Genomic DNA, 14,839 nt, shown 5'->3' on the forward strand with positions numbered 1-14,839 from the left:
CTGACACACAGCACTCACATTTGCATGCAAAATGCCCCTAGCCAAGACATACATTGGGTGGCCTGGTGGTATAAAAGCCTAGGACCCTAGGTTGTTTGTCACACAAGGCTCCCTCTATGGATTGGCATGCACTGTACAGGGCAAACAGTCATGTGGATGTGGCTGCCAATGACAAGATTGTGCATATGAACTTGAATGATGTACAGGCTGAGCACACCTGTCAACTGAGCCTCATCCTCACACATACCCCCTTCTGCTCCATGTAGGTGATTGTGGATATCCTCTGAAGCTGTGGCTACTCACCCCTGTCAGGAACCCGCAGAATGGGGAGGACTTCAATTGTGCACATACACGTACACGTGTGGTCATTGAGCAGACGTTTGGCCTTTTGAAGGCACGGTGTCGCTGCATCAGCAGGTCGGGAGGAGCACTCATATACGGGCCTGAGAAGGTGGGCAAGATCATCACGGCATGTGCAATGCTGCATAACATGTGCATCCGGCGGAACATACCCCTGCCACCTGACGTGGAGCTGCCACCACCTGGTGAAGTAGAAGGAGAGGAAGGAGTAGAAGTAGGACATAGGCCAGGACGCGAAACACGTGAGGGTCGTGCAGTGCGCCAAATGGTCATAGACCATTCATTCTGATGTACTTTGATGCAGAGGGTGCCATGTGTTGTGAATTGTGGGCACTGGGTGTGTGGGCACATGTGCACGAATCACCATGAAACAATAAATTGACATACAAAAAAATCAGCAATGTCCACTCATGTGATGTTTGGTACACAACTCGTGTATTCGTGAGGAAGTTAGTACAACATGATTCAACAATCCACGCCCCACCACCTCCCCCCACCCTCCTCCCATGCCCCCAAACACCTGAGTACTGCACACTACACCCACCACCCCTCCACCTCCCCCCTACTCCCATGCCCCCAAACACCCCAGTACTACACACTACACCCACCCCCTAAAACCCAAAGTCAACTATGGCACGACATGTGTCTGGATGTATACCCAAAGAGATTCTGCAGGTTGGCCCTGCTACTGTTGAGCTCCCTTCGGAGGTGGGGGTTGGATCTCTGAGCGGCGGGAACTCCGCAGGGACATGCGCACGGGGCTGGTCTGCCTCGAGCTCGCTGGCGTGGATGATGCGGATGACCCAGATGGTTGTGATCCCAGGGGCAGGGGTTGCCGTTGGTCCATGGTGTCAGCAATCCTGGTGAGGATCTGACCCAAGGCATTGAAGCCATCACGCACTTGCTGTGCACTTGAGTTAATGGCCTGGATTACGGCTGTATTGCTGTCCTGGATGATACAGCGTGTTGTCTCCCCTTCATCAAGGCAGGCTGCACATAGCCTTGCATCACCTTCTGCCGGGCCTCCATCCTGGAGAGACATCCCTCAAGGTCCCATATGGTAGTGTGGGTTGTGGTCGGTGGGTGATGTGGTAGCACAGCATGAATCATGGGGCTGTGCATGGCCGGAGACCACTGTCCATGGCTGCCCTGGTCGGATGAGTCCCGCCGAGGTGTGTCCTGTGGGGTGGCCTGCGGGCTTGGTGTGTGCACTACAGGCTCTGAGTGGACAAATCCTGCGTCGCCCTCATTGTCCGGCTCAGCTCCCTCATCAACACTATGATCTGCCGATGCAGCCATCTCCCCAGTTGTGCTGGCAGCAGCAGACTGTGTGCCTTCCTCCATGCCTGCTGTGTCCTCTGCCAGTGTGGCTGGTGTGACCAGGGGTGCAGGGGCAGGTGTCTGCTCGTCCTGTGTGGTTGTCTGTGTGGCTGTATTGGCACCGGTTGTTGACCCGCTTCCCTCTCGGCCCATCCTTGGTCCACTTTAGGTTGATGGTCCTGTGCCATCAGCTTGCCTCCTAGGCCTTTTGGCTGCTGTTGTGCATTGTGCACTCCCATGTGCTTCATCACTGTCTGCATCCGTACCTGTGGGGGACAGAGAGTGGCAGGGTATCAGTGATTTTGGCGCTTGCATTATGCATGCATTGGTCTTTGGGTATGTGGCGCCATCTGATCAGTTGCATTCCTGGCTTTGTAGGGTACTGTGTACATGCAATGTTGGAGGGTGCATTGTGAAAGCGTAGTCATGTTCACATGTACACCATGTTGACTGCTGTTGGGCCTTGATGTGTGTTGGGAGTGTCGTCCTGGGTGACACATGCCCGTAATATGTGTGTCGGGTGTGTAATCGTGTATGGGCGCAACTTGCATTGGGATGGGATAGTGGTGGACCCGGCATGTGTATATGGATATGTGTAGATGTGCATGATGGGCCATGTATCGGCTGGCGTTGCTGCCACATTTGGGGGACACTAATTTTGATTAGTTATCGTGTTTTTGTAGGGACACTCGTCTTCATCTGTCGATGTCGGCACGCCAAACTCTGCTCCACCAACTCCTTCAATTGACTCCACATCTATGACGGAGCTGCAGGTCCCCTCTGGCCAGGAAGAGGAACCCTGTATTTGCACTTTATTTTGATCAAGGTCTTATAAAAAATGGTGTTTGTGTCATCTGACATGTAGCTGGCGGCTTACAACTGAGCATTTAACGCACATAAACAATATCGATATCTATATATCGTATATCGAGATAAAGCCCAAAAATATCGAAATAAAACTTTCTCTCCATATCGCCCAGCCCTACTTCAGCTTCATTAATATTAAAGTGGGTATGACTGCATTTCAGCCAATAGTAAGGGTAAGCAAATCTCCAGACGCAGTGATGCGGCCAAGCAATAGAATTTCTGGTAGGGCCCATTACGAGATATTTAAAGACAGATCATTGTTTTACAGGGAACAGAGTTCTGCCCTGCACTGTAAAGCTAGAATGCAGATTGGATAACAGTATTTTATGGACTTTTCTCATGCGTATTTGTTTACTACAAAAACCTTACCAGACCTCCAGTGATAGTTTGCACATGAAGCAGAAGTGCATGTGACAGTTGCTGTGAACAGGGCATCTTTTGTGTCTTTCTTTTGGATTTGTGGGGCTTTTTTTCTGTTCACCTAAATGTTTGCTCCTTCGTTATCAGAAAAGCCTTCGCAAGGGAGCCACTATGGTATTACCAAGACTTTACCTTGGCAAACTGTGTGCCTGTGAAACCTTTTGGTAGACTGGAAAGATATGGTGGAAGTGCGTCGTCGCAGCAGAATCGCAGGGGTAGCAAAACGACATTGCAAGCCCTTTGGTCACACTGGCGATATCACCACAAATGACACCGCAGATATGTTGATGCCAGTAACAAGCCATTATGCCTTTATTTTAAAGAAATGCTTCTGAACACTGGACGCTTCATAGTGGTCTAAAAAAAAGCGGTTGACAACTGGTACAAGCATCCTGCTTCCAAAACTAGGAATGGCTAAATGCATGCATTTATTTATTCGTTTAATAAAGGTTCAGCATGTCGCCCTATGGCCTCTTTATAGTGCCAAGTGTCAGTTTACCAGGGGGCCATGCGGCGCTACAGATAACGAGAGTACCTGCCACTTTACTCCCTAAAAATAGGCATTCTCCCAACAAAAAAGTCACCACAAATTCTCCCAAACCAAAGCAGAAAACCATGGACCCTTGCTTCAACTCGCTCATCTCTGTGGATGTGCTTGGATCCGTGGAGCAGTGCCACCAGGCAGGGGTGTTGCTAGGTCTGCTAAAGATCAGGGGCTCGGCTAATGTCGGGACTGGCGGGACTCGGGGCTAGTCAGCCTTTTTGGTTGTAGCCCCTGAGATTCTATCCGGGGCTACAACCAAAAGACCCGGGGCTATAGCCCCCTGGGCACCCGCTAGCAACGCCTCTGCCAGGAATTACTTCTTGATCTGAAGAGGAACTTTAAGGCCAAATGCATCTTTTAGTTGCCAGTAATCATCTGATGCAAAGACGTATGGACCACAAAAAGATAACAGAGTTAAAATATATATGTACCGGCCTCAAAAAATACCCACATTGGGAATTACTTTTCTTTTTTTTTTACTCCCTAAAAACCATTCTTCTCCCAACTTAAAAAATTGGGGAGTAACATACTCCCACTTTAAAATCTTATCTGGAGCCGTGGGGTCAGCTGAATGACTGCATTGTCGGAGTTAGTTCTTGGCGGGGAATGTTCTTGCAGGATCCTGTGTCTGTGGCTGGCTGGCTGGCTGGTTGGCTGGCTGGATCTAGTAAGTTCCAAGATGGGGTATACTGACTTTTCAAAGATATGATTCGAGGAATCACAGTTTCATGCAGCAAAAAGGCATAGGAATTGCTACCCGTTGCGAAAAGGCATCCTTGGATTAGAGGTTTGTTTGCAACATCAAGTACATTCATGACCATAAAAAATAAGTGTTTCATACAACTGCCATAGCTCTTAAATTCGCAACTTTTACTTTGAGATTTCAACATCATCAACCTTTCGTCGTCCTGCCTGAGCGGAGCGGCCAAGGAGAATGCTGCAGTTTAGGTGCAGAAGATGCCACGCACCAAGCAAAAACCTGTGGTACAATAAATAGACTGCCAGGCTGCTGTTGCGCTGGGCACAATACACCACACTCTCTATGCCCCATCTAAGTAGCCAATGTGCAGATTCTGCCACGCAAGCTTCACAGTGCGTAGATTCTTGGAGATCTTTTAGGAACTGGTATGTAGGTGTGTTTATCTAACGGGTGTGGCAGCAGGCTTGCTACACATGTACCACATGCCTTAGAGCTTGGCATGGTTAGTGGGTACCTTTATCAGTAAATACGCAGTACGCAAACATGAGCATTGGCTTCCGGGAGGAGCAGGAGTTGCTTACGGACATAGTTGTTGCTCAGTGACTCAAGAAGTACACTCTGTCTCAACAAGAATAAGCCCCTGTCCAGCTGCCCAGGAGTTACTCTTTGACACAGCAAGGAGACATGTATGGCTGCACTGCACAATCTCTTTACAGGATCATAACTGTTTCTATAAACATTGTTCGCACATTGGCATTCTTTCAGCCAATCAGAACATTCGGAATGCAGTCAATAACTTCTGATATTCAGTGCATTCCGGACATTATGAAGCAGCTAAGGAAACAGAAAGCATTTCTGTGCATTCAAGAAACAGCGATTCAATTCCCCGGCAAGGTTTACTTTAAAACTTACAAAAGTGTGGGGGCCCCTCTACTGAGAATGATCATGGTTCCAATAACCCGTTCTATGGAATTTCATCCACTCGGGAGGGTCTACACAACCACCTATTAGCTCATTGGCCCTTCACAGAGGCTAAATATCCATTTGCATATCAGTCTGGTGCCATCCACAAGGGCAGTCCAGCACCAAAATGCTGCGCAATTCTCCCCTGAACAAGAGTACCATCAGCAACCCCCTAAATGTGTTTCAGCCTTGTTGGGCCTCCTCAGTGAGGTGAAGCTGAGCCTCTCTAAGGCACAATGAGCCAGGGCTCCACGCCTGGATTACACGGGGTGAACAGGGTATTTGACCCATGCTCGTTCTCAGTATATGCGCTCCCGCACGCTTCTTTAATAAGATTTATTTCAACAAGACTCTCCAACCTAATTCAATACAACAAAGTGGAAGCTAAAAACATCGAACAATGCTTTTCGTTTTGTAAATAAAAACGGTTCACTATAACATTTCATCTAAAGCAAGCTCATGCTGAAACTGTTTCAGTTCAAGCAAGTTCCCAATTAAAATGCTTACCTTATAAAGACAAACTAGTTATTTAAATATTACAAAATAAAACCACATTTAATTTACCAACATGTTTTGTGTACTTTGCTCATTTTCAAACTAACATTCCTTACTTCACAACCACAACTCCAAAACCTTTATTGCTTCTAGCACTATGTACTTTAGTGCCTTTAGACCTCTGGAGAGGTCATTATCGTTTATGATAATGGCCCTTTCCCCACATCTGGACCTCTATTTAATCTCGGGGCATAACTTAGGGCGGGCCATTTTCATGTGATAATGAGATCTTCCTCGCTCCATATGGCTATATTACGTTTGGGGGGGAAATGAGGCTGAAATGGGGCAGACATCCCTCTAATCCTAGGGCCCTTCCCCAGGTCTTCACCTGTAGCCAAATTGAAAGATTCCCTTAAAGTCTGATTCAGCGTTGAACACAAAACAGTGGTTATATGTGATCTTACCGCAAACAATTACAGAGTGGTAAATTTAATCGCTGGCCAAAACACTGAAAAACACAGATTTTTGTTTTTTTAATTTGGGGGTGCCCCCCCAAACTGCCTTTTTTTTAACCTTTTAATGCTACCCCAACATCATCCCGACCCATTTTAACCCCATACCACATTACCCTTTATTTATTTCATTAAGGTTTGCATTGTTTTTCGGTGTTATTGTCTGCTCTGAAATGTACCACTCAACTTTGTTTGCAATAAAATGACTCTATACCTGAATAATGCAACGAAGGAGATAGAAAAATTAAGTCTGTCTTTCCGGAAGTACAACGATTCCCATGAGAACAAAAGAACGAGAGAGATTACCTTATTTCCTTGGGAGGCAATGGATCGAACTCGACACCTTCTCCGAAAGACAATGGGCACAGTCTAGAGGAGAAGCTGGCACTTAGCGGTGTGGGCGGAAGCGGTGAACTCTGTGAAGGTAAAAAGAGAAAAGGTGTGATGGTCGAACTTGCAAAAAAGATTTTCACCTCAGTTAGTAGACCCTATCCAACATCAAAGCACATGGCAACCTTATACGTGTAGGGGCATCCAACAGCCCATATCTGGTGTCTCTCCCATAGGCCATTGTGTAGCCCCAAAACACGCTCTACCTAGAAGACACATCGTATTAATTCTAGAAGAAAACATATAGGATTAACTTCCCGTTGCCCTCTTCTTACTTAATCATCTGTTGTCCCATTTAGATGCTCTGAGTGTCCTCTGAGATAATTCCTGCGGAGACACAGATACGCGTGCCGGCAGCAGAGCGTGGGCTGCCTGATCGGCCTCAAATGAACACTTAAGCGCATACACACCACCACGTTTCTTCAAATGTAGATGGTTGCGCAGCCACAGCAGAGAACTTACGGTCTCTCTGATCCGCCTCACATCAACACTACTGTTAGCATACTAACGACATCACCTACCACTTTCCTTACTGGACCCAAAGCACCAAGAGGCTATGCTAATGCCAGCTATCATGCTATAGAAGAACCAATCACAAAACAACACAATGTCCTTCCTCCGAGAGATTATATTGTATCCTCTCGGGTGTTCTCTGCTTTTTCGATCCAACTCTTGGCTCCTCCCAGAAACTATAGTTATATCTCCAAGACGTTCAGTGTTTGTAACAGAAGTTGGCATCCTTCCTTAATAGTATGGTGTGGCCTCCCAAATGTTTTCCATTGAAACACTTTCCAGACTCTCTCAGGCGCCGCAGTATGGACAGATGGATGTTCTCAAGCTTATGATAGAATGTGTTGTCCTTCAAAGAAGGTATGGTTTGTCCCCCCAGAGGTTGCCTGCTTCTAATAGAATATGGTGTGAAGGTTCTCGTGTCAATCCCCCCCGCCCCCAAGATGTTGTCTGTGTAGAAGAATGTGTTTCTCCTGGAGTATATGGTGTGTCCTCTCAGATGTTTTCGGTTTGTAATAAAATGTGTTATCCTTCCTACAGTCTATGGTGTGTCATCTCAGGGATTTCCTGTTTGTACAATAATGTGTTGTCCCTCCCACAGGCTATGTTGTGTCCTCCCAGTTGTTCTGTGCGTGTATTGGAATTGGTCATCCTTCCTCTGTGCTATGTTAAGACCTCACTGATGTATGCTGCTTGGAATGAACTGTGTTGTCCCTTCTAGGGACCATAGAGTATGTCTTGCACACAATTCTATGGCCCCTAAACCCAGCAAGGCCCCCCCACATGGCCAAAGGAGCATAGGCCTGGCCTCTAATGGATTGACAATGGCACACATAGGTTTTCCTCATACCCAAATCCTGAGGCTGTCCGAGTGGGTATGTATGGTTCAGGATTACAAACATGGTAATGTTAGAATGAGTGTTGTGAAAGAAATTGAATGAGCAACAAGTTGAATGTGCCCCATGTACTACGTGATTTAAATATGTAAGTCTTTTATCACAGAGACATTTGTCACTATGTTCTTTGCCCGAAACCCTCACTTGTGATATTTGCCCCGTACCCAAAGAAGTCCATGACTGCATATTTCAAGAGTACAGTATGATTGTACCAGAGTGTTCATCTTGGAATGATAACCTTCTATTAGAAAATAATGGATACGGTTATTCTTGGGAGGGGAAGGGTTATAATGTTCTCAGTGAGGCAAGTGTAACATTCTTAATGATTACAATACATACTGGAAGCGTCCATTAGAAAGGAACCTTGTGAAATTTTAAAGAGAGACGGTTAAGACTTTTAGCGGAAATAAATATATCACTTTTAAATAGCTTATTTTGCTGAGAATACACACCATTTTGTCTATCAAAATGTCCTTCGGTCTTGAAATTACACGCAGGTTAAAACCAATGATCTGTTTAACAATAAATAGAATATGACCAACACAATTGTAGATCCTGCAGCCTGATCGAAACCTTGCAAAGTCTTCCGAACCCCAGCCCATCAGCGTCCCTCTCATATACCTGCACGGAAAACGCGCACTCAGTGTGATGGTGACTTTCTTTCAGGACGCATGCAATGACAATTTATGTCTCCAAATACAAGACTGTCTCTGTTGGTGTAACCATAAAAAACGATCCTCCTGCCCTTTCAGATATATATATTTCTTTCTCTGGTTGAGCTGCTGTCAGCAAAAGCTGGGGCGCCTCTAACAAAAATTCACCTAACCACGCAACTCTCCCCCAGAGGGAGAGACACATAGAGTGGGGCGGGAGAGGGAGAGAGACAACGAGGAGGGAGAGACACACTGAGTGGGGCGGGAGAAGGAGAGAGAAAGAGAGAGAGAGAGAGAGAGAGAGAGAGAGAGGGAGAGAGAGAGAGAGAGAGAGATTGCCATAAGCTATGCCGGGTACAGCTAGTTCAATGTATTGTCCTTCCAGGAGCTTGTGGTAAGATCTTCCAGATAATTTGTGTGTGTAATGGAATGGTTTGTTCCTCCTCAGTGTGTGGGTCAGCAAGGCTTCATCTTGTAATAGAAGTTGTCGTTTCTGCTACAGACCATACTGAATCCTTCATTAACCAGAGTATCAAAACACCATATGGACAAAAGAGGAACTCTTGGCTGTCAAAGATCAAAAGCTGGCCTTATCTCTCATAATTTGGCTCCACTCAGCAGCCATTGGCAGTGTGGACTAGAAGATTCTCGTTAAGACCTCTGCGTGGCTTTGGGCTTCCATTTCACGGCACTCCTATGGTTTTCCACCTTCCTCGCTGACAGCTGGCAGCAGGCAAACTCACTAACTTACATACTACTATAATACCATCACATGTGCAGGAGTACCATAAGGGTTGACACGTGTGCTGAGACTCTTCAACGCCCACACTCTCCAGGATGATTGAATTCTGCAACCTACATGCATGCAGAGGTTGCCGAAACTCACACCTGACCCTGCAAAGGCACTTTAGGTCAACAGCAAGCAATGCCCGCCTCGCACACCCAGATCCTGATGCAGCTTGAACTCCGAAAAGCCAAGCCTCTTGCAGATGAGGCGGTTAGCCCACGTCACCTTTCTCTTTAACCAGCGTTCCTCTATTGAAAGACCCCCCACCCAACCTCTACTAGGAATATCTGAAACATAGAAATAACATTTACCGTTCACCTATTATTCGAACCTCTTGGGAATGCTGTCACAATAAGTATAACCCATTACGTTTGGGCGCGTCTGCCACTGCGGTACTTCCCTCGCCATATCTCAGTGGTGCTCCCAGTGGGAATGTCTCACTTGGCTTATGCAATGGCATCTACTTTGGTCCCTAGGCAAGGCCCCAAAAGAGCTTGCTAAACGCAAAACTATGGCAACAGACTGATTTGGTCTTAAAATGAAATGATCATATTACCAAACACCTTGAACCACCATCATGTCCTCCCCATCAAGGAAATAATCATTTCAACACTCTGGGTTACAAATAAAAAGGCTATCTGCTGTTCAGCTCTGGGCTATGTCTGTCAAATGTCCCATCCATAAAAGCCCAGTAGATGCCTCATTTCATCCTCTGATCGCAGCCCACTTACATGCTCTGTCACACACCAATGCTACAAAAGGAAGACCGTTATGTCCTGTTTGCTTGTCCTGCTGGGTACACTGAACGGAAGATAGAATGTTCACGAATGATGTGTGTCTGTCAGCCCAGAGAATTTTGGAATGCTGCGTGGGTGCACTGAATGGTTGTTCTCTTTTGAATGCCAGCTAAGAGCTGAACTGGGGGAGGCAAGTGTCCCTTGTCATAAATATACGCAAAGTCTCCACTATTGACTGTTACTGCATCTTTGCATCTTGAGCAAAGCCTCTTTTTTTACTTTGCTGCTGTCTCCCAACATCACAGGGCTCAAAATTAAGATTCGATGAGCAGGAGCTAAAACCAGTTACTGGGTGTCATGAATCACCCAGTAGGCAGGAGCTATCCCTTGGGAACCAAGAGCAAGTAGCCCTCACAGGACAAGGCTGGAGTGTTGTGCGCTGCAGGTCCAGAGGAGACGCAGGCCATTTGATCTGTTGCATGTTGCACTACATCCATGCAGCACATCCTTTATAAACCAAGGATCGGACCCTCTGCGGTAAAGCACTCACAGGACAAGGCTGCAGTCTTTTGCGCTACAGGTCAGCAGGAGATGCTGGATGTTTGCTATGTTGCGCTACGTCCACGCAGCATGTCCTTTATAAACTGAGGATCGGACCCTCTGCAGCAAAGCCCGCGCGAGAGAGGGCCGCAGTGTTGTGCACCGCAGGTCCGCAGGAGACGCTGCTGTTTGATATGTTGCACGTTGTGCTATGTCCACGCAGCATATCCTTTATAAACCGAGGATCGGACCATCTGCTGCAAAGCCCTCGCAGGAAAGGGCTGCTGTGTTGTGCACTGCAGGTGTTTGGCGATGAAGGGGCAGCGGGGCAGAATGCAAGCACGCTGCACAGCTGTCGACCAGCAGTGACCAGAAGGGGCAGCGGCGTAGAGTGCAAGCACGCTGTGGGCCGTCGACCGGAAGGGGCAACGGCGCAGAGTGCAAGTACGATGTGCAGCCATCGACCATCAGTGACTGAAAGGTAACAAAGGTTCAGGAAGTGGGTGCAGCCACTACTGCTCTCTACTAATCTACCCAGCATTTGCGCATACTTCCTCCTAACCGTCTGACATAATTTACTCCGTCTCTGCACAACCCTAGGCTCTCCCCTCTAGCAGTTAGCTGTACTTTGTGTTTTGTGTCCATTCTCTAGGTCCCCTTCATTTACGGTTACTGTTGCTCTGTGAACTGTGTCCCATTAGGCTCTCTCCTACTCTCTAGGTCCCCACCCCGCTGGGGGTACCGTTGTACTGTTGTCTGTCACCTGTCTGCTCCTCCTGTGTGTTCCTTATTGTGTGATGGTCCATCTGCGCATCCGACATTTTGCGTCACTGGACTGTGCATCTCTCGTTAGCTCCCTCCTCCTCCTACTTTCCTCCTCGCACCCCTATAGTGCTTTCCGTTTCTCCCATCTTCTCGAACTGCTACTCTATGTCCTATCCCTCTCACTAAGTCCAAGTGGGACATCCTGGTCTCCAACCCAGGCCTCCCTATTGCTGATACCTACATCAGTGCTTCCCCCAGACAGACTCTCACCAACATCTGCTTTGTCGTTCACTCACCAGACCTATGGAACCCTCATATAGTCTTAGCTCTCTCTCCTATCTCTTCCTCTCCCATTAATGGTGGCACTCGGTGGGAGGTCCTCTTGGTCTCCTTTCACTCCTCCAAGACCATCATTAATGTCTATCTGAATGGCACCGTCTTGGTTCAGGGCCCTCAGCCCAATCTCCCTCTTTTCAATAGGCATCTCCCGCGTCTTATCAACTTCTTTCCTTCTCAGGCTGCTCCTACTAGCACCTCACTGGCTCCTCTGCCACCTCCTTCTTCCGTTGCCTCTCTGGAACCTCCCTCCTCCTCTCTGGCCCTATGCCACCTCCTGCTACCACCTTTGCCCACTCTCTGGGCCCTCTACAACTTCTGATGAGCGTACCTCAAGCATGTACCCCAACCCAGAATAATTTCAAATATGGCAACCTGCTCCACTTCGCTACTCTCAACCCTCACTCTGCTGTCAAACACTCCTCTGACATCTGCCACCTCCTCGAAGAACTTGGCCTGCATGTCCTCGCTCTCACTGAGACATGGTTCACAGCCAGCTCTGTCACACGTTTTGACACTCTCCTCCCTGATGGCTACAAGATCCTCTGCGAACCCAGAACCAACCGACCCGTAGGTGGAGTAGCTCTGATCTTTCCAGAGTGGATCGCTGCTTCTGCCATTCCTACGAAGGCCTACTCCTCCTTTGAATGCCTGGTCTGCAGGCTCTCTATCTCTCCTGCCCTCTCTCTGACTGTGGCCACCATCTCAGGCCACCTGGCCCGGTTGCCCTCTTCCTCTGAGTGGGCTGACCTCTCCTCTTCTCTCCTTCCCTCTACCTCTCAACTTCTCCTTGGAGACCTCAACATCCATCTGGAGGCTTCGGATCCCCCCCCTATGGGCTCTTCCACAACCTCTGCAACACCCTCTTTCCATTCTGCCCACTGGTCTGACACACCTTGGATGTTCTCATCTCCTCAGAAATACCCCTCTCTAACCCTCTCACCACTCATCTCTCTTGGACTGACACCTGTTTTGCTCTCTTCTCACCTGAAACTCTCTGTCCCTCAGGCTAAGCCCACCCCAGCACTGCCACCTACCTTCTTGGTCATTCGCACCATTAAGCGTGTTTCAGCGGATGCTTTTTGCCTCTACTTTCACTGCTCCTCCTACACCTGACTCACACTCTGACACAGCTCTCTCTAACCTGCATCTTTCTATCTCCAACGCTCTGGGCGTCCTTGCCCCATCATGAGAATCCACCTGAAACATACCTCCAAGTGGAACTCTTGGTATGACTCCTACCTCGCCGCCCTGAAACGCAAGTGCAGGGTGGCTGAGAGGAAGTGGAGGGCCTTGGGCACATCCTCTGACAAACTGGCCTGTCGCCTGTTCCAACGGCAATACAGACTATGCCCTGTCCAAGAAGAGAGTCTGCATCCAAGCCCACGTCCATGCGGCCTCTAAACACATGGCCAAACTCTGTAAGATCGGCAAGGAACTGGGCAATCCTTCGGCAGTCTCCACCTCTCCTGTTCCCTCCTAGGCCCTCTGCATGGCTCTGCTTCTCACTTCATCACTAAAACTCAGGACATCCTGACCTCCCTCTCCTCGTCCTCTCCCTCTACCTGCCCCACTCTGGCCACCTCTCCCTCTCCTCCTTTTTCCTCTTTCCCTCCAACAACACCCGACAATGTTTACAGACAAGTCTGATATATGAAAGTGTCACCCGAACAGGTGCTCACATGCTCCTCCAGAACCATCAAGGACCACATGGACACCCTTGGCCTATTTCTGCAATCACTCCTTCACCACTGGATCTTTCCCCTCAAGCACGCCCTTGTGCACCCCCTCCTTAAAAGCCTTCAGTTGATCCTACCCGTCTGGCAAACTATCGCTCAATATCTATTAGTCCTTTCCTGGGCAGACTCCGGGAAAATCTGGCCATCTCCCAGTTTATTATCCACACTGAATCTGTTGGTTGTCTCCATGACCATCAGTCTGGCTTCGGAGCAGCCAGAGGCACAGAAACTGCTCTCCTGAAGATCTGCTCACTAATCTTTATTCCTGCCTTCCTCCTGTCCTCATCCTCCTTGACCTTTCCTTTCGACATGGTCAATCACGCCATCCCGATCAATCGACTCCATGAGAACTTGGGCATCACGGATCAGGCCCTGGAGTGGTTGTCCTCCTTCCTCATGGACAGACCCTCCCAGGTGTGTGTGTGTGTCTGTCTGTCTGTCTGTCTGTCTCTCTCTCTCTCTCCCCCTCTCTCCCCCTTCCTGTGAGGCAATAAACCTTGGTGTCATCTTCAGCTTCACTCTCTCCTCACACCACGGACCTTGCCAAGAAGGCCCACTACCAGCTGCACCTCCTCAGAAGCATTCTTCCTTTTCTCACTTTCCCCCAGAAGCTCACTGTCTCCAGAGCCCTGGTTCTCTCTAGGCTGGACTACTGCAACAGCCTCTTTCGCAATCTGCCTTCCTCTACTCTCAGCCCTCTGCAACTAATCCAGAACAGGACTGAGAGACTTGTCCTTGGCCTCAAGCTCAGGGACCGTACCTCTCCAGCCCTGAAATTTGCCCGGTGGCTGCAAGGATAAAGTTCAAGACCCTCTGCTTCATCCACAAGGCTTTCTGGTGCCAGGGCTGCACTACATCCAAGTCTCTCTTCCAAAATACCTTCCTTCTCGAGCCCTTTGGTCAGCTACCTCAAACTCTGAGGGTCAAACGATTCTCCAGGCAGAGAGTGGGGGGTATATCTCGCTCCTCTGCAGGTGCCTCCCTCTGAAATGGCCTCCCTGCCCCTCTCAAACTTGAGCCGGACCACCTGAAGTTCCGGAAGTAACTCAAGACCTTTCTTTCCTCCTCTGCGTTCTCTCTCTCTCTCTCTCCCCCCTGCTGACTTCCCTGCCTGCTGCACTGACTGGTTGCTTGGCTACCATCAGAGGCTCACTGGGTACCAGGCTCCTCCATGATCTGTCCCCCCTGCACTGCCTCCGGGACTACTGCGCACTTAGGGGCTGTAACTAACACTACAGTCCCATGCCTCCTTGCACTTACCCAGGGCCACGCTGCCCTGGCTGCACTTCCCCCTTCGCTTGCATT

General features: G+C 48.6%; 1 protein-coding gene across 1 annotated transcript in view; it reads right to left on the reverse strand.

Annotated features, from left to right (window-relative positions):
- The window catches only part of RFLNB (refilin B), a 58,544-nt gene that overhangs the window by 16,025 nt on the left and 27,680 nt on the right, over positions 1–14,839 (reverse strand). Inside the window, exon 2 of the mRNA XM_069615167.1 lies at positions 6,488–6,597. Coding sequence (XP_069471268.1) covers positions 6,488–6,597 — 110 coding nt within the window. The remainder of the gene's footprint in view (positions 1–6,487; positions 6,598–14,839) is intronic.

The sequence above is a fragment of the Ambystoma mexicanum genome, chromosome 9 (assembly GCF_040938575.1).
Source record: "Ambystoma mexicanum isolate Mex_15411 chromosome 9, UKY_AmexF1_1, whole genome shotgun sequence".
In the NCBI taxonomy this organism is placed as follows: Eukaryota; Metazoa; Chordata; class Amphibia; order Caudata; family Ambystomatidae; genus Ambystoma; species Ambystoma mexicanum.